General features: G+C 35.0%; 1 protein-coding gene and 1 long non-coding RNA gene across 2 annotated transcripts; both read right to left on the bottom strand.

The window, feature by feature from the left end:
• Window positions 1–3,108: 3,108 nt before the first annotated feature.
• LOC112511388 (eukaryotic translation initiation factor 5B-like) lies at window positions 3,109–13,673 on the bottom strand. The gene is made up of 12 exons (XM_025116988.1): window positions 13,445–13,673; window positions 10,580–13,210; window positions 10,374–10,481; window positions 10,165–10,265; window positions 9,962–10,052; window positions 9,770–9,880; window positions 9,628–9,693; window positions 8,887–8,946; window positions 7,831–8,388; window positions 4,432–4,551; window positions 3,687–3,806; window positions 3,109–3,608 (listed from the first exon to the last, which is right to left on the bottom strand). The coding sequence occupies exons 2-12, from the start codon at window positions 13,133–13,135 to the stop codon at window positions 3,543–3,545; spliced, it is 3,957 nt and encodes a 1,318-aa protein (XP_024972756.1). The 5' UTR covers window positions 13,136–13,210; window positions 13,445–13,673; the 3' UTR covers window positions 3,109–3,542.
• A 1,691-nt stretch (window positions 13,674–15,364) lies between these two features.
• Window positions 15,365–18,769, bottom strand: LOC112510763. Its single transcript, XR_003069053.1, has 4 exons — window positions 18,706–18,769; window positions 17,951–18,177; window positions 17,208–17,355; window positions 15,365–15,547 (listed from the first exon to the last, which is right to left on the bottom strand). It is a non-coding gene; the product is annotated as an uncharacterized LOC112510763 (long non-coding RNA).
• Window positions 18,770–23,286: the final 4,517 nt, after the last annotated feature.

The following is a 23,286-nucleotide window of genomic DNA, read 5'->3' as shown; positions in this document are numbered from 1 at the left end:
AATTTATATTCATTGATCAACTTTATAAGCTAATGATCTAATGGTCTAAAGTTGCACGGTGACAATTTTGTGATTATTGAGAAGTCTCGTGGTAATTTTGTAATTATGAATGTCCATATTGTATATCTAATCCAAGGGTTGAGAATTGGTCTTACAGTCTCACGAAAAACTCTTAGTCTCACATGATCTCAAGTCTCTCTCTCTCTTTATATATATATATATATATACCTTTGACATTTGTGCAACCAATACAACTCAATATCAACCGTCCATTTCATTTGATTAATATGTGATTTCATAGAAGTTTTTATTGTTTCCTAATATAAAGTATCAATCATAATTAATGAATCATATTCATCTTCCATAAATATTCAAATCATAATAAATGAACTCTCATCATTTTCATAAATATATCAATATATTGGGTTGCAATGGTTATACAAATGCAATGGATTGTATTTGAAACAAACTCTATATATATATATATATATATATATATATATATATATATATATATATATAAAAGCACCCTTTAAGAGAATTAAAATATTTAATATATTGAATAAAATATTATTTTTCTCTCCTAAATATTTAAGTTCAATGACTCTTAAAGATCAAAATACTCTTTATATATCTTAGAAGATCTCCAACACAATCTCCAAAGCGGAAAAAATAAAGATTTTGGTCATGTTTTTTGCTTCAACAGGTTCTCCAAAACTTTTCTCCGAGATGGATAAAGTTTGAGAGAGGGTATAATAATCTCCAAATTTGGAGAATACTCCAGAAAAATAATGTTGTAATCTCTAAAATTAAGAATACGTTTGAGTTGAATATATCTGTGTTTTAGAGATTTTGAAGTTTCATTCTCCATTTTAGAAAAATTATGTAGAATTTGTTGGAGATGCTCTTAAATATTGGGTTTTAGAGATTTCTCTAAGTTGACAAATTTTCATATTCTCCATCTTTTTTTCTCTATTTTAACATACATTATAGCGGATCTGTTTTGCAAGAAATCTCTAAAACACCAAAATCTCTATTTTAGCTGTTGGAGATGCTCTAAATTTACATAATTACCCCCTTGCAGATATGTATTGAATTCATACTTTTACACATCAAAATTTGATTTAAGGAATAAAGAAAGGGTATCATATAATGCGATTGGCTTTATAACTTCTCTGTTAAAAGACCCAAAGTTTATAGCATAAATGACTCAACGATTGTTATTTGTGTTGATCTTTCTAACACATCAACAATAATATCGCATTTCAACACGTATTGTGTTAAATAAAACCACCTGAAATGCATATTTTTAAACATCATTTAGACGTTTGCAACACAAGTTGCACATGTGCAGTGACTATTATTTGTCTTTTTTTTTCATTCGAAAAAATGTAAGACAACTGAAAAGAAGGGAGGGAGGTGGTGGTTTCAAGTCACGTAACTGGTATTTTGGATATCATACACACTTAAGGAGCTGTTTGATTTTTTTATCGATCAAGCTTTGAATGACTAAATCTGTTAAATTTTCTATAAATAGTAATCTGTCTGAATGAATTAATATAGATTGTTGTTTGATTTTATTCCGAATAAATAGTCTGAATAACAAAAATTATCATTTTAATCTTCTATCTACATATGTGTTGAAAGAAAATAAATTTTTGAAAACCATAAAGGTGGTGCCTGATTGGTTTGAGCTTGGCTCCAAAGGTCAAAAGTACCTGGAGGTCTCAGGTTCAAATCCAATAAGGAATAAAAATCCTCTTGTGGCCACGGAGGTTCAAATGCGGTGACTTCGGACTATCTGCAAAGCAGGTGATCGCTCTGGGATTAGTCGGTTCGCATAGCGATTTGGATATCCAGGTTAATCCAAAAAAAATGATAAATACTTTGAATGACTAAAATTAAAATAATATAAATTATTTAAAGTATATAAATTTAATAACTTCAAATATATTCAAAACTAAATAATATTGTTCGATTATAATATTTAATTTATGCATTTCTTGGTAAGCTATTTACCTTTTAATTCCATCTCTTAGTATTAAATTAAAACCAAACACGTTAATATAACTTAATCAATCAAGTTCAAAACAAACAATTCTTTAATGTGTTTGGTAGAGATGGCCAAAACGGGTCCTGGACCAAGCCAATCTCAACGGTCATAGGTGTGGTAACCATTTCCAAACCAGGTCATAAACTAGGCATGGGAATGAGACTAGCTCCATTGAGATATCCGATGTACTCGTCCCGACCAGGATCGAAGATTCCCCATAAAACTGAGGATCGAGCGAGGACCTGGACGAAGTTTGGGGATCAAGGAGGGAATCCATTCCCACCCCAATCCCACTGATTACGTATGATGTTTTAATTTTCTAGATATTACTCGATATGTTTTGGTTCGTATAAGTGAACATGGACGCATAGTATTACTATAATTGTTCAGTGTTCCTTGTATTAAATTAAATTCCTTTTGGTTTTAGACTTATTATACGATGTTATAATTTTGTTCACATATGAATATTTGATACCCTATCAAAACAAAATTTTAAAACTACAATTGACTATTTTTAATCGAATGTTGTATTTTAACACATTTATTTTAAAATATCTCACATAAACAAAGAAAGAAAATCCCCAATTCCGCATTAGAAATCCCCGCTTCCTATCGAGGACAGAGATGGGGTCGTATTTCCAGCAGAGACTGGGATGGGAATTGCGGTCCCCACCCCAGTCCCATGCTTATTCTAAATAAAAATATATAAACTTTAAATCTATTTTACCCAAAAATATTATTAATGCTTTTAAATTATGATATTTAAAATTTCGCATTTAATACACTTTAAAGCATTTACTTGGAAAAAAACTGAACTTGGAAGACTTTGAGAAGAAAAATCTCATTATAATTAATAAAAACTGAAAAATAAATCCTATAGATAATGAAATTCCATAAAATTTGTAACCAGTGTCGAACTGTCGATCCGTGAATGGTTCGGTGAAAGAATTATGGAATGTCTTAGGATTTTAATTTGCCATCAGTAGTATAGTAGTTTGTCAGATAAAAAACAGTCAATCCCATCCTACCATGTCCTGTCCTGACCCAATCTGATCTCTCACCAAATGTAAGACATGTTTTTGTTATTTCCTGTCGTATCATGTCTAGGTATCAAATGCACCCTCAAAATACATGTTTTAAAACACCATTACCTCATGTAGAAGTCTTTTTGTCCTGAAATTAACTATCTATTCAATTAAGACCAAAACCACCAAAGATTTCAAAATCCAAAACAAGTTTTCCATCGCAAAAAAACTCGAATCCTTCGGATTTTTAAACACAGCGCTCTCATAAATATTACTTGTAACACAACAAATCGAGAGACACAAAATTCTCGCAAACCTGTTTCTGAGATTCGGGCTTTTTCACCATCATGGAGAAGAACGTCATCACATTGTCGTTTTTAAGTTAAACTTCTCTCTGTTTATGTGAAGCTGCTGCCGCAACCACGCCTTATCGGAAAACCAAAAGCATGCAGGAAACACAAAACTCATTGTATCTTGAAGAGGTTTTTCAGTTTGACAACCAGCCTCCATTCTTCGTTGGACAACTCGTCCTGCAAAAAGAAATACAGACGGTGAACAACCTAACCATCAGTATCTCAAATAATGGGATTGTTCAATGTTTTACATACCCGATAATTTGTTTTGAGTATGTCAATTGAGTTCCTCGAGATACGACTGACGAGCTCATCCTCCATCTCAAAATGCCTCCCAAACATTTTTTGTTGCTCCTCAGCGTTGCTTCCCGTTATCTGTCAATGCAAATATAAGCACAAACTACACCTGTTTTCTAAATAACCCATATGAACACAGTACATCCCAACCGAGCAAAATGTAGGCAGGCCTGACTTTCCACGTGTCTTTTTCATAGTGGACATTCATTTTGGGACAGAGGGAGTATCATGTATGTAGAAAGGCATTGTAAGGTGAGATCCTTCAACAAGGTTGAACCAGAAAGATAGAGCATGATTAGCCCAAAATAAGTGTGCGCTTTAGAAAAAACGTAGCTATAATTTATTATGTTTTCCAACTCTACCCTTAATTATGAGAGCACGGATATTTAAGAGTTGATGAGATGTAGAGAGAGGGTTTGTCACTATCATTAAGGGTAAAACTATCATTCAGTTAATTTAAAAAGTGTAATAATGACGTATATCTTAAACTATGTTTTTTTATTGTGGACATTTATTTCCGGATAGAGGGAGTATATGTGATATATCATTGGGTCGTTCCACATCAAATTTTGCTGTATGTGATTTTAAGGTGCGGTATAAGTTAAAAGTAGAACATTTTTGAGTTGATATTGCTGAACGATCGAGAAGCATATGACCCTCGGAACAAATTAGATATATAATACAATAAGGCATAGTTTCATACCTTGATAGCCACCTTCTGTCCTTTCTTGGCATAACTGACTGGCTTGTGGTTATTCTCGATGGAAGAGATCCGTCCAATATCAATGAATTCCCTCTGAGGAATGCAAATTGGAGTTCCGATCTGCACAGAATAAGAATTTGACAGAAGGTATGTCGTCAGGGACATTTTACACTGAATGGTGAATCCATAATTAGACAAAAAATAATTTAGCTATGCGCATAGAAAAGAAGCAGCCAAGAAAATAATTGGAAGGTGTTTTAAAGAATTTACAAATACGAAAGAAGCTCCTTCTGCAGCTGATATAAATGAGTATAGGATAGCTTAATCGAAAAATAATAAATAAATATTGTCATTCGTTAGCATATGCTGTGATTATGATTCAGGCCACCTATCCAAAAGAGTAATTGACCACGATGATTAAACTAGTATCCACTTTCATCCATCCATGTAATGCAAACACAAACAACATTGATTCAGCCAATAAGCACGGTAATATTAGCTTCCCAAAGAATTTCTCAAGTAATCCAACTGAGAGCATAATAATACAAGTTGAGCACCAGCCAAATCATCAAGGGTGACAAAGTAACAAGACTGGAACTGTAAACAAGAAGGTAAGCATGTAGACCATTAAGAATGTGATATTCTACTTCTGATATACTTGACCAAATATTAGTTAATACTAACTATAGGATAAGCTGGTTTCTAAACAAGACACTCATTGAAAGAAAAGAAGTAGTGGAGGAATATGTTTCCACCAAGGGCTCTACATTCCAAGAATAATATCTTTACCAACAACTAAGATCCTTTCGGAAGTGCAACTAGTAGATGATGCACTAAATGGAGACTAACATGCAGCCTAGAGCCAGTGCTTCTTCATGGTAGGTAAAGTTGCCAACTATAAGAAAATACTATGCACGGCAAAACATCTCATGTGGACATTGAAATGAAATTTGCCATTATTAACATAATTTCAAAGAGCAAATACTAGTACAAGATTTAAAAAATACAGCAGGCTTTGATTGGAAATGGACTTCAATGGCATAGCGATAATACAATATTGTGGTAAGAAACAGTAAATAATAGCAAACGAACATGTTGTATCATATCATGAGCATGGCGTCAATCCAAAAGTAAGCCATGAAGCATGGTGCAGCAGCACAGAAAATCTAAAATTTACTTATAAAATAAAAAGAATAGAAGGCAAAGCCAATTAGATTCAAGCATAATATATGTGTTTTAGAGTGACAAGTTGATTTAGTCATTTTTTCTGTTCCAAATAGATTAGAATTTTTTATTTAGATTTTTTTATTTCGTTCAGAATTTTCATCGTAAATCTGATATACAAAAAAAAATGCAGGAGAGGTAAAAAAGATGCAGGGTCATTTGTCTTTTCATTCGAGTTTTTCGCCTATTTCTGTATTTTATTTCGAGTATATGAAGGAAAGCATATTTTACATTGTTGACAATGTTTACACAATCCCAAATTTTGTTTTGCTAGGCCCATAGACAAAAAAACACTTTTTTAAGATTAGAAGAAAAAAGACGGTAGTTATTTTTTGTATAGCAAAACATGTCTTGTGTGATAGTCGCCACACAAGAGTAAATAGCACCAAAAGAATCTTCATAGTAGACTAATATATTTACTTCTAACACGTGAAAAATAAACATATGCCATTTTGCTAGCTCAGTGTTTCATTGCAAAGGCATAGAAAAGCTGGGACCAACTACAATTCTCAGGAAAAAAGATGGACACCAGTGTAGAGGGAAAGAGGGGATCACAAGAAAGAGAAAACAAACAAGACTATATCAATGTTAAGATTGGAAAAAACAGAAAAACAAGAATTCTGAAATGCGAAAGTAGGCAACCGTAATCCAAAATCTATAGATAGCTGTTAAAGTATTCGAGCTTCTTGAATGATCATATCAGTATAGTGAAAGCCACATAAACTTCAAGGAAGTAAACATAAACAAAAAACAGAAGCCTAAGAGACCCCATGATATCAGATCATAATTTTTTCAATAAAAGGTTATAATTTATGGCGCAACGACACTCCGCCTTTTCCCCAAAGTAGGCATGGAGAAGTGCCACACCTCAAAATTTCCATGGCATGAGATTTACATCGGTGTTTGGTTCATTGCCCTGGAATCACTATAGGTATGGGTTTGATTGCAGGGTGAATGGGTATGAGTTTGGGTATCATTTCCAATACTATTGTTTGATTTGGTAGTTAGGCTTGGCTATCAATTCTTTACTCCACAGTGACACGACGACTAAGGGAGGAAGGCAGGATGACGACTAAGGGAGGAAGGCAGGATGACGACTAAGGGTGGGAGGCAGGCCGATGACAACAAAAGCTCAGGAAGGGAGGCAGGGCAACTGTGACATGGCGCCTCAGGAATGGAAGCAGCTGACATCAATGATGGCTTGGCAAGGGAGGCAAGGCGAAGGCGACAATGACTTAGGAAGGGAGGCAGGGCAATGGCAGACGATGAAAGCAACACAACGGTGACCGTCACTTGGCGAGGAAGGAAGCACATGGGGAGAAGGGGTAGTCCTTGGGTTTGTGATTATTTGGAATCATTCCACATTGTGATTGCCAGACTCACGAGTATTAACTTGTGGCATTCATTATGTATAAAGCAGAAAATTGATGAAGGTGGAACACTTCTATTATCAAAGCCCAATAACAGTGGTCTCTCAAATGTATGGCAATGACCAACTAAGATGCCATCAATAGTACCAGTTATTTTCGTTAGGAGCAATATATCTGGCATTACATCAGTTCAAGACGATATCATATAGTGCAACTGGATCCCCACCCTCACACGTTTTATGCAGTGCTTAGACCTGTTGGATATGCTATTGGCGGACAACACATTACCACTTTCAAGCCCTACACTATGGGTGGATATTTACAAAAAAGGTAACAGAAAGTAACACACTTGGGAAACATTAGGACAGGGCACCAAAGGCCGAAAGCATGTTCACTAAGAGAATTCAAGAAGTAAAATTCTGTAATCTTAGAAAAGAAATAATACAGAAGGACAAAACAGATACAAAAGCATGCTACATAATTTATCACATCCATAGTTCCCGGTATAACATAGCAAACCCCTCCCAACCCTAAAACCCCACATATCAACCAGTCATGCGCATCTTATCAGTTACTCCATGAGTGAACTTAACACTTTGGCAGAGCTAGAGCACATCCTAGCAAAGATCTTCTAACTAACATGGTAATACATGAATAGTGAGGGCACGTTAACAATGCAGCAACTATCTTGTTCCTTTATGTTCATCAGTTTTGTTTTCCATCAAGAACAAAATAAAAACCATGGTCATGATGATAATAAATAGTCTCAATTTTTCCGGCTAAGATTGTAGTAAAATGATTTTACCTTAAGAATACCCTCAAGAACATCCACCCCCAGAATAATTGGATCTTTTTTGTTGAACACGCAGTTTGGCATGATTTTGAGAACACATGGAAATACTGCATCTTCAGCAGCTTCCTTCTTCTTTTCTTCCTTTAGATTATCCATATAAGCCTTAAATTGATCAAACAAGTGGTAAATGATATCAGCTATGAAAATCTTGACGCCAAGGTCGTCTGCCAGCTCCCGGGCCTCTGGGGTCACTTTGACATCAAAAGCTAAGATTGTTGCAAACTCCTTTCTCTTCTCTAGCATGACACTAGCCTTCATGACATCCTTCTTATGAACGGGACCTATACCTATACCACTAACAGGTATGCTTACTGCTGGAGTCTTTAGAAACTCCAGCAATGCCTCCAATGATCCAAGAGTAGATGCTTGAACGTAAACTCCTTCACCGCTTTTATCAATCCTATTCATAACATTCCTCATATCGTCCATGACTGATTCCTTGATTTCTTCCACATCATCATCAGGCCCTACCACATATAGGGCGGTCCCAGCCACCGCATGCTCAAGATTCTGTTCAAGGGAAGAAAAACATGTTAAACACAGTTAAATTACTCCACCGACCATCTAAGTGATTGATGGAATCAAGTTGAAATGTTGGTGAAACGTGTTTCTCAAAAGACATGGCATCTACAGTATGCAGCTCAAAAGACTCCTCAATCATCTAATTGAAGAAACAATTGGCATGCATACAGGGCAGGTAAATGTTTAGAGTGATTAAACAACAATATTCAAAGGCAAGGTTTTCTTCCTCCGAAAGTAAGTTGTTTTTATCCAACAGAACATCTAGGTCTCAACAATGTTCATTCTTCTTCCCCAGCATCTCTGCCTCAAGTTCAATATTTCCCATGACCTCTTAATGTCAAGAACAATGAAATAGATGAACTTATGTTGACCCAAAGAAAAAGGGAACGTTTTGTTTACTGTTCTAATTAGAACAGAGGGAAAAGAAATTATGCCTTCAAGAGAAAATCAAGCAAGTTCATTTTTCATTTTGAAAATTAACATCACCTGTGCAGTAATTTTGATCCCTTGTGCAGCTTTGATTTCTTTGTGATGAATGTAGGCTCCCTGTATCAAGCAACAAAAGCAAATTCATCAATGCCCAAGATAAGTAGATAACTACATAATATGCTATGAATGCTAGTCCATACACATTCGACTACCCCAACATAATTGTTGGTATTACTTCTCATTTGTGTATGATAGTCAATATTGGCCAAGTGCCCTTATCATACCTTCTTGAGACAACATCCTAAATAAAATCAAGACATACTTGCAATGTCCAAAAAGAATATAGTACAGCAAAGCTTTATATTGTTAAGGAAATCAGTAATATAGTTCCAATTCACTGTTAAAATTCATAACATCAAACCTTTGGAAAAGGTCTAAACCCAAAGGTCCAAATATAATATGAACTCGCCACAAGATGAACATAAATACATGTGCACTGCCAAGAGCAGATTGCAGTCCAACATTATGTTTGAATAGTAGACAATATCTTAAGTTAAACACATGAATCATTAGAGGAGGGTTTCAATCCTTAAACGGAGACGCATACACTGAACTGCAAAAACTATATCTAAGAACATCCTCGTTTCCTCATGCACAAGATCACCCACAATACTCTCACCATAACCATACTTGTGCAAGCATTCAGAATATCTTCATACAGACTCTAAAGCGAAAATGAATTCCAAACAGAAATGTATCAAATTTAAAAGGCCAGAAAAGAATCAAAGAGATCTGCACCTTCACTCGGAGTTCCTTCATTGGATGGGGAGTCAACAATGATCGGATTGAAGTATGGATTGGACCCTGCGCAGGCATCGTTTGTTAAATAAGAGCTACCACATTAGTAACTTGAATGTACCAACAAAGTATTTGCACTTGCCTGAAAGCCACAAACAACGATCTCATCTCCTTCATGAAGCACACCGTTAACCAATACCACATCAATGGTTGTTCCAAGGCCTTCTATGACTTTAACCTCCAACACCGTACACTAAGAAGATGTCCATGCCAAAAAATCAGAATCATAACCCAAAACTCTCAAAACAGGAAACAGGTGGAAAAGAAGATATACCTGAATTTCACTGCTGTATGTAAGTTTTTCTACCATCGTCTTCTGAGCCCACTGGACAAGTAGTAGTAACATTTCAGGTATGCCTTCCCCACTGTTTTGCCAAAAATAAGAGCACAAATTTTGGTTAAAAAATTTAGTATCAAGTGGTGTGTTGCAGTAGATCAAACAAAAGATGAGGAAAACAGCTGGGGTAAGAAAACTACCTGATAGCACTTGTAGGCACAATACTATAAGTTTCTCCCCTGTCTTTATTCTTGTTGTACAATTCGGTATTCAATCCTTGCTCCTTAAATTCTGTAATTACCTGAAGGTTACAAAGCACAAATCATGAGAAAGCCAGTCAGGAAAGAAAACTGAGATTTGCTATGCATCAGAGTTGGATGGAGAAAGAAATATGTTGGGGCATAATGACCTGAGTGACTCTATGCTCGAATTCAAGCTGAACGTCCTTGGATTGTAGCTTCATTGCCTTCCCAATCGGTGCATTACGGCAAGTTTTCCACCCATATAATTTGTCAACCTACAGTCCCACAATACAATGTACAAAAATCAGACAAGAGAAATAAGCAACAGAACAAAGTTCATAGCAACGGCACCATATATTGAATTCCAACTCACCTTATTCAGGGCCACAATAAACTCTGTGTTCCTCATTCTCAATAGATTTAGTGATTCAATGGTTTGAGGTTCTAAACCATGCATAATGTCAACAACCAAAATGGCGATATCACATAAGCCAGAACCTCGAGACCTCAGGTTCTTGAAGGACTCGTGCCCAGGTGTATCAATAACCAATAGCCCAGGGACATTGAGCTTTGCATCAGCTTTCAACTCTTTCGTTCTTTCACGAATGTTCTCAGCCGGAATGTAAGTGGCACCAATTTGTTGGGTGATTCCTCCAGCCTCACCTTCCTGAACATTAGTCCTCCGAATACAGTCAAGCAACTTGGTTTTCCCAGTATCGACGTGACCCATAATGCAGCAAATTGGGGATCGGAGTGTCTTTTCACCCTCTTCTTCCTTCTTCTCTTCCTTTTTACCCTTAACATCTTGTTGTTTACCTTTGTTTGCAACGACTGTTGCAGGCGGAATTTCCTTGCTCTCAAGATTTTGATGCAATTCCTTGGTCAGATGAGGAACCACTGAACTATTAGAAGCACTCTTAATCTCCTTTTTAACTACAGGTACAGGTTCGAGTTTATGTTTAGGTTCAGCTTCAGTAACTTCCTCCTCATCAGCAAATGCACTTATACCTGGCAATTTGAGATCGGCATCATCCCAACTCTTTGCATCCCATTCATCATCTTCCTCCTCATCTTCTTTGTTCCCATTTTCTTCAACTGCCGGAGCCTCCATATTTTCCATGTCCACATCATCAGCCTTCTCTGCTTCTACAGAACCCAACTCTGAGACATTGTCCTCCTGGTTGTCCCTTGCTTCAGTAATTTCAGTAGCCTTGGTGGAAGAAGCTTTGCCGTTCGCCTGGGGATGTGACTTTGACTTCTTTGTTTGGTACTTGGGCCGTTTTGTTTGTGCACGACTAGTGTCTCCAGTTGGTAGAGGCAAACCACCAGCATTTGCAAGTATTTGATTTCTCATTGCCTCCAATCGGCGGGCTTCTTCCTTCTGCTTTGCTGTCAATAGTTTCCCTTCTTGTTTCTTCTTTAACATCTTTTCCTTTTCTCTTTCCTTCTTCAATCGCTTTTTCTCTTCAGCGATCCTTTCAAGTTCTTCTTGCCTCTGACGCTCCTCTTCTTCCTTCCTTAGCTTTTCCTCTTCTTCCCTCTTCTTTTTTTCCTCTGCTTCCTTAAGCCTGGCAAGTCTCTCCTGCATCTCTCTAACATGTTTTGGGACCTTCTTATCAGGTACCTTACTCTTTGATTCTGCTTGTTTTTCTTCTACAGCAGGGGCTGCAGTTGTCTTTCCTCCCGCAGCCTTCTTCTCTTTTTCCTTTTCCTTCTTCTTTTTCTTCTTTTTTGCTGCTGCAGACTCTACAGTCTCTTCATTTGCATCCTTTTCACCACCTTCATCTGCTACTGTGGCAGGTTCCGCCTGAGGTTGAACCTTCTCCTCTTGTGGCTGTTGTACAGTAGCAGGAGCAGGAGCAGGAGTTTCACCAAGTTCGGCAAGAATTTTATCAAGATCATCCTCTTCTTGGGCTGTTCTTCCACCCTTCTTTTTCTTCTTTTTATTTTTGGAAGTTTCTGGGACATCAGCTTCTTTGCTAGTAATGCTAGTACTAGGCTGTTCATGTTCATCAGCTGCATCAACAGTGTTGCTATTTTTCTTCTTGGATGGCTTCTTTTTCCCAGAAAACTTTATTGAAGAATCTTCATCGCGATCGGCAACATCATCAATACTTAATCCAGAAACCGAGACTTCTTCATCTGTCCCTCCACCAGTTAATGCAATATCAGATGGACTGTTTTTCTTCTTTGACGACTTGGTAGACTTCTTCTTACCCGAGAAGGTAACGGGCGCATCATCTTGGTCATCCACATCACTTCCTTTCTCATTCTCTCCCTCATCAAGCCCATCAAAGTGTGACGCTGAAAAGATACTACCGCTGGGTTTCTTATTAGATTTGGATGATTTCTTCTTCCCCGTAAAAGAAATAATTGGCTCGTCATCTTCATCCTCAGATTGTTGTTTCGATCCTGAATTGTCTACTAAATCCCCATCATCATCCCCAATTGCATCAAATGCAGAACCAGTAAACAAACTACCACCCTTTTTCGACTTCGATGACTTCTTCTTCCCACTAAAGACGACGCTAGCATCCTCTTCCTCACTAACATCATCTTCTTCGTCCTTAGTTACATCAGAAGTTTCATCATCTTCATCACCAAGTAATGCAAAACCCGAGGCAGCAAACGAGTTCCCACCCTTTTTCGCCTTCGAACTTGGTTTCTTCTTCCCAGTAAACTGAATCTCCTGATCATCCTCAACATCTTCTTCATCATCATTTACACGCAAATTCTTCTGATTACCCTTCTTACCCTTTTTCTTACCAGCAACTGGCGCAACATGCTCTTCTTCCTGAACTGGTTTCTCCTCAGATAATTCCGTTCCAAAAGAATACTCATCATCGTCAATTACTACAGCTTTCTTTCTCGACTTGCCCCCACCCACAACCCCATCCTCCTCCCGAGCAGCCGGCTTCTTTCTTCCCATCAGTCTAATATTATTTCGACAAATAAACTAGTCCAAAATCACCAGTAGAAACTAAAAGCACCACCTTGAAGAACCCTAAAAACACATAATAAAATTTTAAAATCAGACTACATGAAAAAGAATATATACGCGTACATCTTAAAATCCGAATCCAAATCTACAAGCAACAATAAACATTAAAAAAAATACTTTCAGATTAATCCGTGCAACATCGAATCAAATCGACATAATCTTAAATTATAAAAACTGACTACAAACTTGCGTTAAGGAATATACGGTTGCATATAGACGGATAGATGGATAGCTTACTTTCCGATGCCGAATTGGTGGTATATGATGATGATATGAATTGAGAAAAGTGAGATTTATGGAGATCAGCTAGCAATGGTGGAAGCAAGATACGAAAAATAACAAGAACAGGAGAAGGATGGGAGTGATGATGAAACGAAAGGAGCAATTATTTGCGAGGGTGCGTTATATGTGTTAGGGTTGCAATGGGTGGCTGGTGCGACTCGACTCGGCTCGCCTCTTCTCTTATATTCAATATTACAAGCCATATATATATATATATATATATACTAGTTGTGTACCCGCGCAATGCGGCGGGAGCCGTGAATTTTAACGATTTTGAAGTTTCACTGGTTTTATTAGAGAAGATTTAACGATGCTATAAGTTACACTTGGATGATCTACGAGCAATTTCATCAAATCCGAGTTAAGCGCTAAAATTTTCAACTTGCTAGGTTTTGCATTTTTATCAGCTTTTTAAACTAATTACACTATGTCTGTGTATACAGACAGGTTAGATGAACAACAAACAAAAAGTTCCTCGAAATTCCTTGAACCGTAGGGCGAATTTTTTAAAGAATACAATTTTATGAAATTTTATGTGGTAGGGGTAGAAGACTATAAATACTCGATACAATAAAAAATATTTATGTTGATAACACATTGCCTTTGACATTTACCAATATTGATAAAACTGAATGTCTCAACAGCACCTGGGAACAATCAAAGCTTTGGGAGAATCTCCGATTGGAGTATATCCATAAATTATAACACCACCAAAAAATGCATTACAATTTGAATGGTATTGACCTCGACTATGTATAGGACAACTTATAACGATTCTAAAGAAAAGCCAAACCATCAAATTTGCTTCTATCTCCCCCTACGAAGATAATGAACCTGTTCAAAGTCATTACTTGGCTTTATGGAAGAAATATGGACATGTTATAGATTACGTGAATTACCAGTTTTACGCATACGATAAGCTTAATGTTTCACAGTTTATATATCACTTTAATCATCAAGATTCAAGTTATGCAGGAAGTCAACTTCTAGCCAAATTCATAAGCAAAGGTCACTTAGGTTTGCCTCCTAATGATGGATTCTTTGAGGCCTGCAGAGAGTTGAATAGGCAAGCTAAGCTTGGAGGCATATTTGTGTGGTGTGCTATGAATCCAAAGCCTTTGGTTTTAAATATGAACAAGAATCTCAGGATTTGGTTTTAGAATATGTGTGAAATACTCATTATAATCAGCATCGTATTTTCATCAGGGCCCACTATACATATGTTCAATTTCTTGTGCCTATAGTTTTCCTTTTTCTTCCTTCAAATAAGAAATAAGATACTGTACGTCATCGAATCCATTTGATCACGAGTCTTTAGCCATTTTGCTATCAAATTGTATTTAATGACGAGCTCTTATTTTGACTCATAATCCACTTCTAGTGCATTTCTACTAACTTGTTTCTATTCCATCTTTAATCAAAATGATGAGATCACAACCACCGAAATAGAATATATCAAKATAAATATTGCGTCTTTTTTATTGCAATGATTACATGAACCGCTATACTTTGACTGTTATATCACCGTTTTACCATTGCGATAACCGCTATTTAAGATTTTGACTGTAGTAATAGCATAGATTAGAGCATCCAACCACGCCCTCCTTCAAATTCCAACTAACCAACAATTTACCCCGTAAGCACTTACCCGGGTAAGAGTCGTCATCCTCATTTATCGGGTATCCTAGTGTACTACAATCTTACTCGGGTAAGAGTCGTCATCAAAATGGTATCCTAGTGGTGTACCCGTGCGATGCAGCAGGGGTGAATCACAATTCTGAAACATTAGTTTGACCTTAAATCATGAGTTTGTTTGATTATTTTGCAAGTCAACTAATATAAGAGGGGGCATCTTTCTTAAAATTCAAWTTCTTTCATTCATGCAAGATATAAATTGTATAAAGCTTCAACAAGTTACATTGAGATACAAAGTATATCTATTGAAATTGTTCCCATCACCTGAAGTCCGGAAAACAGACCCAATTCACCACATTACTGTAGCAATATTACTTTCCTCACAAGCGACAATCTCATAATCCTCAATCTTTCAGTCCTTCACTGCCACACAATATTATGTTTATAATCTGGTCAATACAATCTTGCAAAGCAGATGAAAATAACATGGAGAAGATAAAATCAACGCAGACCTTTCTGTTTACAAAAAGAAATATTATGCTAATGGTCAACAGCAATATGTTGCATGTAGATTGAACAAAAAATTCAATAAGATGATAAAGTAAACCCACATGTTGGGAAGAGACTGGAGCATTTGAACTTTCAATTTTCAATAGCTAATGTTTATTTGCTATAGTGATCAACAGCAACATATGGCATGTAGTTGAAGATTTATATGTATCTATTTACAGCATAAACCCATCAGTGTTGGATCCTTGACTTCGCTTGACGTTATGTTGATGCTAGAGACCTGTATGCTAATGCTCTAAACCACACTCACTATTTACCTAAAATCATCTCAGGTRAGTAAATGAACATAAAAAGTACACAAGTTCTAAATACAGAAACATTTTCCTATCTATCTATAAACCAGATGCAACAGAAAATGATGCAATACAAATCCTTTGGTAACAAAAGAATATGATTATGCTGTTGAAAATATATTTTAGCTTCCACGTAAAATCGAACCTAGTAACAACCTCGTTTGCATCAACACCCATTGAAGAACAAAAAACTTGTACCTTCTTGTTGCAATAAATAGAAGGTCTTGTGTTTCACCCTTCAATAGAAGAAAAGGATACGCCAACATGGTAAAAACATACTTGACAACTTTGCACAATGTAGAATAGTCGAATGCAAACAGTAGGGACAGAACTGTGAATTAAGTTGTGATGGTGTGACTCACATTGAAAGTTTTTGCCTTGATCGCTGGTCCAAAACAATGGAAGTATTGATATAAATACTGGATTTTGCAACCAGCAGGCAGCCACAACAGTGGAAATCAAGCATTGGAATGGTTATTAGACTTAAATATGGACTTAGATGGCAGAGTAATAAWAGGGCAACAAAAGTATTCCCAACGTAGATGGACTTAGCTATTTGGACTTATCTCCATGTCTACTTGTAAGTTGTAGCGCTACCACTCACATATACATATAGTTATAGATGTTTCATATTTAATTCGCTTACGACCCTAAACGAATGGTAATTAATTATAGAACCTGTGATCAATACTATGTCATGGTTTGAGCAAACAAGAAGTTCAACAAAAGACAAACAGTAGTAAAGAACACAAAAATAAATGGAAGAACATGAGAGAAATGAAAGACAAAGAAATTTTTCCTGTTTTGAAATCTAACCAGCTCTAAAGCTTGAAATAAGCTTTGAGACTGTACTGAAATCTAACCAGCTCAATTTCACATTCAGTTGTGTTTAAGGCCAGAACTATGAATGGTTCATGATTATCACCTATTTAGTTTTACCAACAGGTTTCAAGTGCACAAAACATGATCTCAATGAAAGTTCTAAKACCTTCCTATCCAACCATACTTCTCCGATTTAATATTGCTTTTAAAAATGGTTAATGCTCCAACAAATATAGAAAATTTGAGAGAATAACATGGAGAACTCCTCCTAGAACACCATAGCTACCCTAAGGTAACATACAAATCCAACATGTCAAATCTAGACAGACATATATGAAAGACAGTATGTATAAATGCTACAAGTTAAATAACATTTATGTACCAAGTAATAGAGATACCTGTAAACTAAAAGACTTCATATGGTGTTCATTCTGAAGCTCCCACATGCGACSACTGACAKCAWGAAGGGCTTTGGAAGGAACACAACCACGATTAACACATGTTCCACCAACCACATCACCTTCGATGATGGCAGTTTTTCAGACCCTGCAGAGGCGAAATTCAAATTTAATCATCCAAAAATCCATGTTTGTAGGAGGGACAGAATACAACTTATTCTCATAATAAGTAATGTGAAGCAAATTGGATCATGTCCTTAGAGGAAAAGCTACAGGGTAAATAGGATATCTTTAATTTAAGTTCAAACATCACAAGCTATTGGTCTAGCCCTTTCATTGCCATGTAAAAKAACATCACTACTGTATGCATCAAAATTAAAAAGCAAAAACAGTGATAACTTTAGGCTCGTCATAGAAATTCTAGTTTGTAACTTCAGTGAACTTCCCTAATGTAACGAAGAGATTTACASCAACAGTTGAACTAAGTATAAATAAATCTTGACAAATACGCAAGTTAAATCAATATCTCAGTCTATGTGCTTACAATGAAAATGCTATATTTTCTCAAATATATAAATCTAATGCACAGAAGAAAAATACAATTCACCCAAGGGGATCCTGAAATCGAGTTTCTTGCTTCTACAATGACAATGTTCAATCGATCCTAGACGTACAATAAAATAAAATAACATACAATAAAAACTTAACAAAGTGACAAAAAGGGAAACCATGGTTGGCATTACCTTCTCAACAGCATGAAGAGCAACCTCATGACCACCAACATTTCTGGCGCTGAATAGTGATGGAGCTTTGATATCATACCAATCGTTCTTGGAAAAAGGATCAGCTTTCTTCTTGACTTAAAGAGTTCCAGAGACTAAAAATATCATAAACTTGTCACACACAGATAAAAAGAACTACCGCTTTCTTCTTGACTCCCTTCTTTCCCTTGGAAATTCGCTTGTTCTTCCTGTTCAATCCAATCACGATTATACAAGGAATGACTTGAATATGTATTTAGGTTTAACGACGTAAGAAATGAGTTGAATATGTACATTAAGCATTATAAAAACATTACATCTGCATTTGTTAATTAATTAAGACAGGTAGGAGCTTAGAACAATGTTAYATTGGTGATTTGTTCTTTGTTTATACTACATAGTTTCAACAGCAGGCAGCAGGCACATGCCATCACTATTTTGTCCAACATATAACAGCAGGTTCTTGGACAGAAGCAACAGTAGGAACAAGAATGATTGTTGATGTTTGCATTCTCTAATGTATCCATATACATACAAAGCTCCTGTCCAAAAACTAAACTTAAAGGAGGGTGTAGTCTTAGGGGACTGCATTTCTGCCTAGTAACATCTACGCTTCGTATGGGCAACTGGTCAGATCTCAAGAATTAATCTAAAAAGTGAGTTCTAAAGCAATGCACAAAAAAACTATAGGCAAAATGCAACGTGAGATAAAAATAACATAAGGACAGAAAGACTACCTTTATTAGAGAAATTAGCCGTTGTCGAAGGTAGAAGATCATCCTCAAGTCCCTGATAAAGCACAACAGCCTACAACATGCAAGCAATAACATAAATAATGACTGACCATGTGGTATATTTGTTTTTACATTTCAAATTGGTTGGTTGTTTGCTATTTAAAATGACTGTACAATGAAGTATCTTCTGTATATATAGGTGGGGAATGTATACGCACAGTTTAGGGTAGAAGACCTCATCTCAGAATATTTAGGGATTAAATCGAATCGTTTAGGGTGTATTTCATCGAATTCGGTTAGAGCGATGAAATCGAATGGGGTTAGGGCGATGAAATTGTTTAGATGAAATCAAATTGGGTTGGATAGCGATAAACAGGGGATTGGCGGGGGTTTAGGGATACGCTAGTTGGGTTGGATAGCGATAGATAAGGGATTGGGTTTTTAAGAGTTTAAGAGTTTCTTTAAGAGTTTAAGAGTTTTTTTAAGAGTTTAAGAGTTTTTTAAGAGTTTAAGAGTTTTAGTCAAATGTATTATAAGATAGTATAGATATGTATTCTAAGAAACTATTTATCCTCTTAATAAAGACGTACAAAGAAAATCCAAGTTCGAAACCGTTAAGCCTAGCCCGAGCCTGTTTCCATAAAGCCCTTTCGATAATTACCGGAGCCTAGTAAGCCCGAAGCCCGACCTAAACCAGGTCTTAAAGCTTAATGAAGCCGAAATTTTGGAGGCAGACACCCGTAGTGATGGTCAAGTTGGCCCTTGTGAACAGCTTGATGCACTATCTTCCTTCAATCCTCAGAGCAAAAACTGGTTCCGAGCCAGGCCGGGCTCAACCGATCCCGAGATTTCTCGTAATGGTCCCGGTCCCGTTCAAAAAAGTTGAGCCTGGTCAAGCTTTATTGTAATCGGTTATGGGCCGTCGGTCCCGGTCATTAAAAAATATTTTTTTTATTTTTTAATACATTATGAAATTTGTAGTTGGGTCATTCAAATACACTTTAAAAATGTGTTTTATTATGATTAAAATACCATTGTCTTACAAAATATAACGAGAAACCGATAATTGTGAACGTTTTTTTGCCTTTTTTACGAATCGAGAACTCGGTATGTAAATCTCTCAACCAATACACTTATATATAGTGTTTAGAAAGCAAAAAATACAAAAAAAGACCAAAAAACGGCTACATTTTAAAAAAATAACTACATTTTTTAAAAATCGGGCCGGGCCGAGCCATAACCGGTCCCGGTCCCGCAAAACACCCCAAATCCATAACCGGTCCCAAATTTCGGTCCTATAAGCGGTCCTTACCGGTCCCGGGCCGGACCTAGCCAGTTTGGCCATCACTACCGCACCACCTAAGAAAAGTCCACCCAGAAAAGACCCGATCAATCCATTTTTCAAACTTTGTTGATCGGGGCATTTTCGTCTTTTTCATTACTGATAACAAATTGCTTAAGTATTTTATTCAATTAATTATTACATTTCTTAAATATCACATTTATTAATTATTTCATTCACTTAATTGTTTCATCTATGAAATTTCAGATTTCAACCATGAACTTGTTTAAAATTCCTTAATTATCCTATTTAGGGTCCGTTTGTTTAGCTATGAATGGTTCCATTCAGAGTTGATCTTTTAATATATCAGAGGCAAAACGTGTTTGGCAAAAAATTTGTATCCTATCAATGGTGACAACCACCTCTTAATCATTTTGTGTCTAGGACATTACTAGATGGTTCAGATCCTTGTTTATTCCACATATACCCTTCACCTCTAAAAAGGCAATCGCTTCCACCGTTCCACGCATCTGACACACGAGAGCTCACCTTCGGCCATCGATCTCGCCTGTGAAACTCGCCGATCGTCTCCCTCCAGTCGATTCCAAGTATTTTCACGACTGTATTTTATTCCCTTGTTCTATTTTAGCTACTGTTATTGGTTCACGACTATATTTGGCTTTTCCCTTCTTCCCTCGACTGTGATTTTGGTTCTTCCCTGTTGGTTTGGAATCAATGCTTCACCTTGTGCATATGTGGAAAGTTGGCAACAAGCTAGTTTATGATTTTGGTTCTTCCCTGTTGTTTATACATTTACAAAGTTTTTCTAAACTTTATATTACTTTATACTTTATAAAATTGTTTGGACTAGATATAGAATTAGTTGGTGGATCTCCACACCAAAAGAAACATAGGATTAGTTGGAAAAAAGGATGGATTGATCCAAACATTTCTTGAAGCTTGTATACATGAAACAATTAGAAATGGACGAGAAGGTAGTAGTCTTAAGCCACAATCGTGAAAGAATGTTGGAGAAGAGTTGAAAAAGAAACATAATGTTATCGTCGACCAACGACGGATGAAAAATCACAATGATTATCTTAAAAGAAAATATGCAGCTTGGTCAAAATTAAAAAAACAAAATGGGAATGTTTACAATCTATCAACCAACACCTTCAATCTATCCGAGGAAGAATGGAAGATAGAAATTCCGGTCACTTTCTTTCTTAATCTTTATGTAATTCTTTTCTATAATTTTTGTGTGTGTGTGTGTGTATATATATATACTAGAATGGTACTCGTGTAATGCATCGAGACAAATCTTGATTTTAGTGTTTCATTTTATTCCTTTTTTATGTCGATATAATGCGATAATGTTTTTTATTTTTGAATAAAATATAAATTTGAAAATATCACAAAACTTTGCAAAAAATATATATCGATATCAGTAACAAATTTATCTTTTTAAAAGTTCTTGTGTTTTGATGTAATTTTCTTAATTCAAAATTTTAATTATAATTTAATTTAGGTTTAGTAAGAAAGAAATATAATTTAGATTTACTAATATAATTTTTTTATAAAGATAATAACTAATAAGTATCCTAATTATATTTTAGATTTTTTATATTTAAAATGAGATATTTATCCAATATTTGATTATGTTTATCTGCAGTTAATTACACGAATTTAAATATGAAGCTTTGATAAGTTGTACTTATGCACAATTTACTTGTAATCTTAAATTTTAAGTAATATGCATCAATAAACAGTACTTCGTGTATAAAAATGATTTTTAAGAGTTTTTATCAAATGTTTTATAATATAGTGTATATATATATATATATTGAGACTTGGGATCATGTGAGACCAGTCTGTTTTCGTGAGACCCGTGAAACCACCTTTTTACACTTGAAATTTTACAACAAAATGCTGTGAAGGTGACTTTTTTTAACCTTCACAGTGTTTTTGCTGTGAAGTTTCAAGTATAAAAATATAGTCTCACGGGTCTCACGAAAACAGACTGGTCTCACATGAACCCAACCTTATATATTGATAAGGTAATTTCCCCAAGAGTAGCCCGTTTAAATATTTCCAAATTTTATCTATATTTTCTGTTCCAAATATACCTTTGGATATGGGTTAGGCGTATTAGAAAGTTACTTAATTTTCACATTATCTACGAAAATGCCATTTAAATCTAGACCATCTATTTTATTGATTAAATGGACATCAGAATGTTCCTTTGTTTTTTATCATACATTAGAATGGTATTTGCGTAATGCAGCGAGATACATCTTGATTTTAATATTTTATTTTATTTTTTTATCTCAGTCGATGTTATAATATGGTCTTATGTGATTTTGAGAAAACGATAATGTTTTTATTTTTGAATAAAATATAAGTTTGAAGATATCATAAAAATTTGACAAAAATATATCGATATTAGTATCAAATTAACTATTTAAAATTTCTCATATTTTTTTTGTAATTTTTTAATTCAATTTTTTAATAATTTAATTTAGGTACAATAACGAAGTAATTTATATTTGGTTTAATAATATAATTTTCTTATAAAGATAATAATTATTTATTTTGTCAGAACTCGATAATTATTCTAATTATATTTTAGATTTTTTAGATTTTGAAATGAGACGTTTATCCTCTATTTGATTATGTTTATCTGCAATTAGTTATAAGAATTCAAACATCGATAATAAGTTATATATATTCATAATTTACTTGTAATCTTGAATTTTAATTAATATGCATCAATATACAATACTTTATGCATAACAAAAATATATCGATATTCGTATCAAATTAACTATTTAAAATTCCTCATTTTTTGTAATTTTTTAATTTCAGTTTTTTATTATAATTTAATTTAGGTACAATAACAAAATAATTTATATTTGGTTTAATAATATAATTTTTTATAAAGATAATAATTAATTATTTTGTTAGAACTCGATAATTATCCTAATTATATTTTAGATTTTTTATATTTTAAAATAAGATGCTTATCCTTTATTTGATTATGTTTATCTGCAATTAGTTATACGAATTCAAACATCGAGCTTTAATAAGTTGTACTTTTGCATAATTTACTTGTAATCTGAATTTTATGTAAACATTTGTTTTATGTGCTTTTGAAAAAGTGATAATGTTTTTATTTTTGAATGAAATATAAATTTAAAAATATCATAAAATTTTGAAAAAAAAAATATCGATATCAATATTAAATTAATCTTTTTAAAAGTTCTCGTATTTTGGTATAATTTTCTTAATTAAAATTTAATTTA

This window comes from Cynara cardunculus, assembly GCF_001531365.2.
Source record: "Cynara cardunculus var. scolymus isolate 2C chromosome LG 4, CcrdV1, whole genome shotgun sequence".
Classification (NCBI taxonomy): Eukaryota; Viridiplantae; Streptophyta; class Magnoliopsida; order Asterales; family Asteraceae; genus Cynara; species Cynara cardunculus.
Note: the sequence above shows the minus strand (reverse complement) of the source record. Positions and strands in the feature narration are given on the sequence as shown.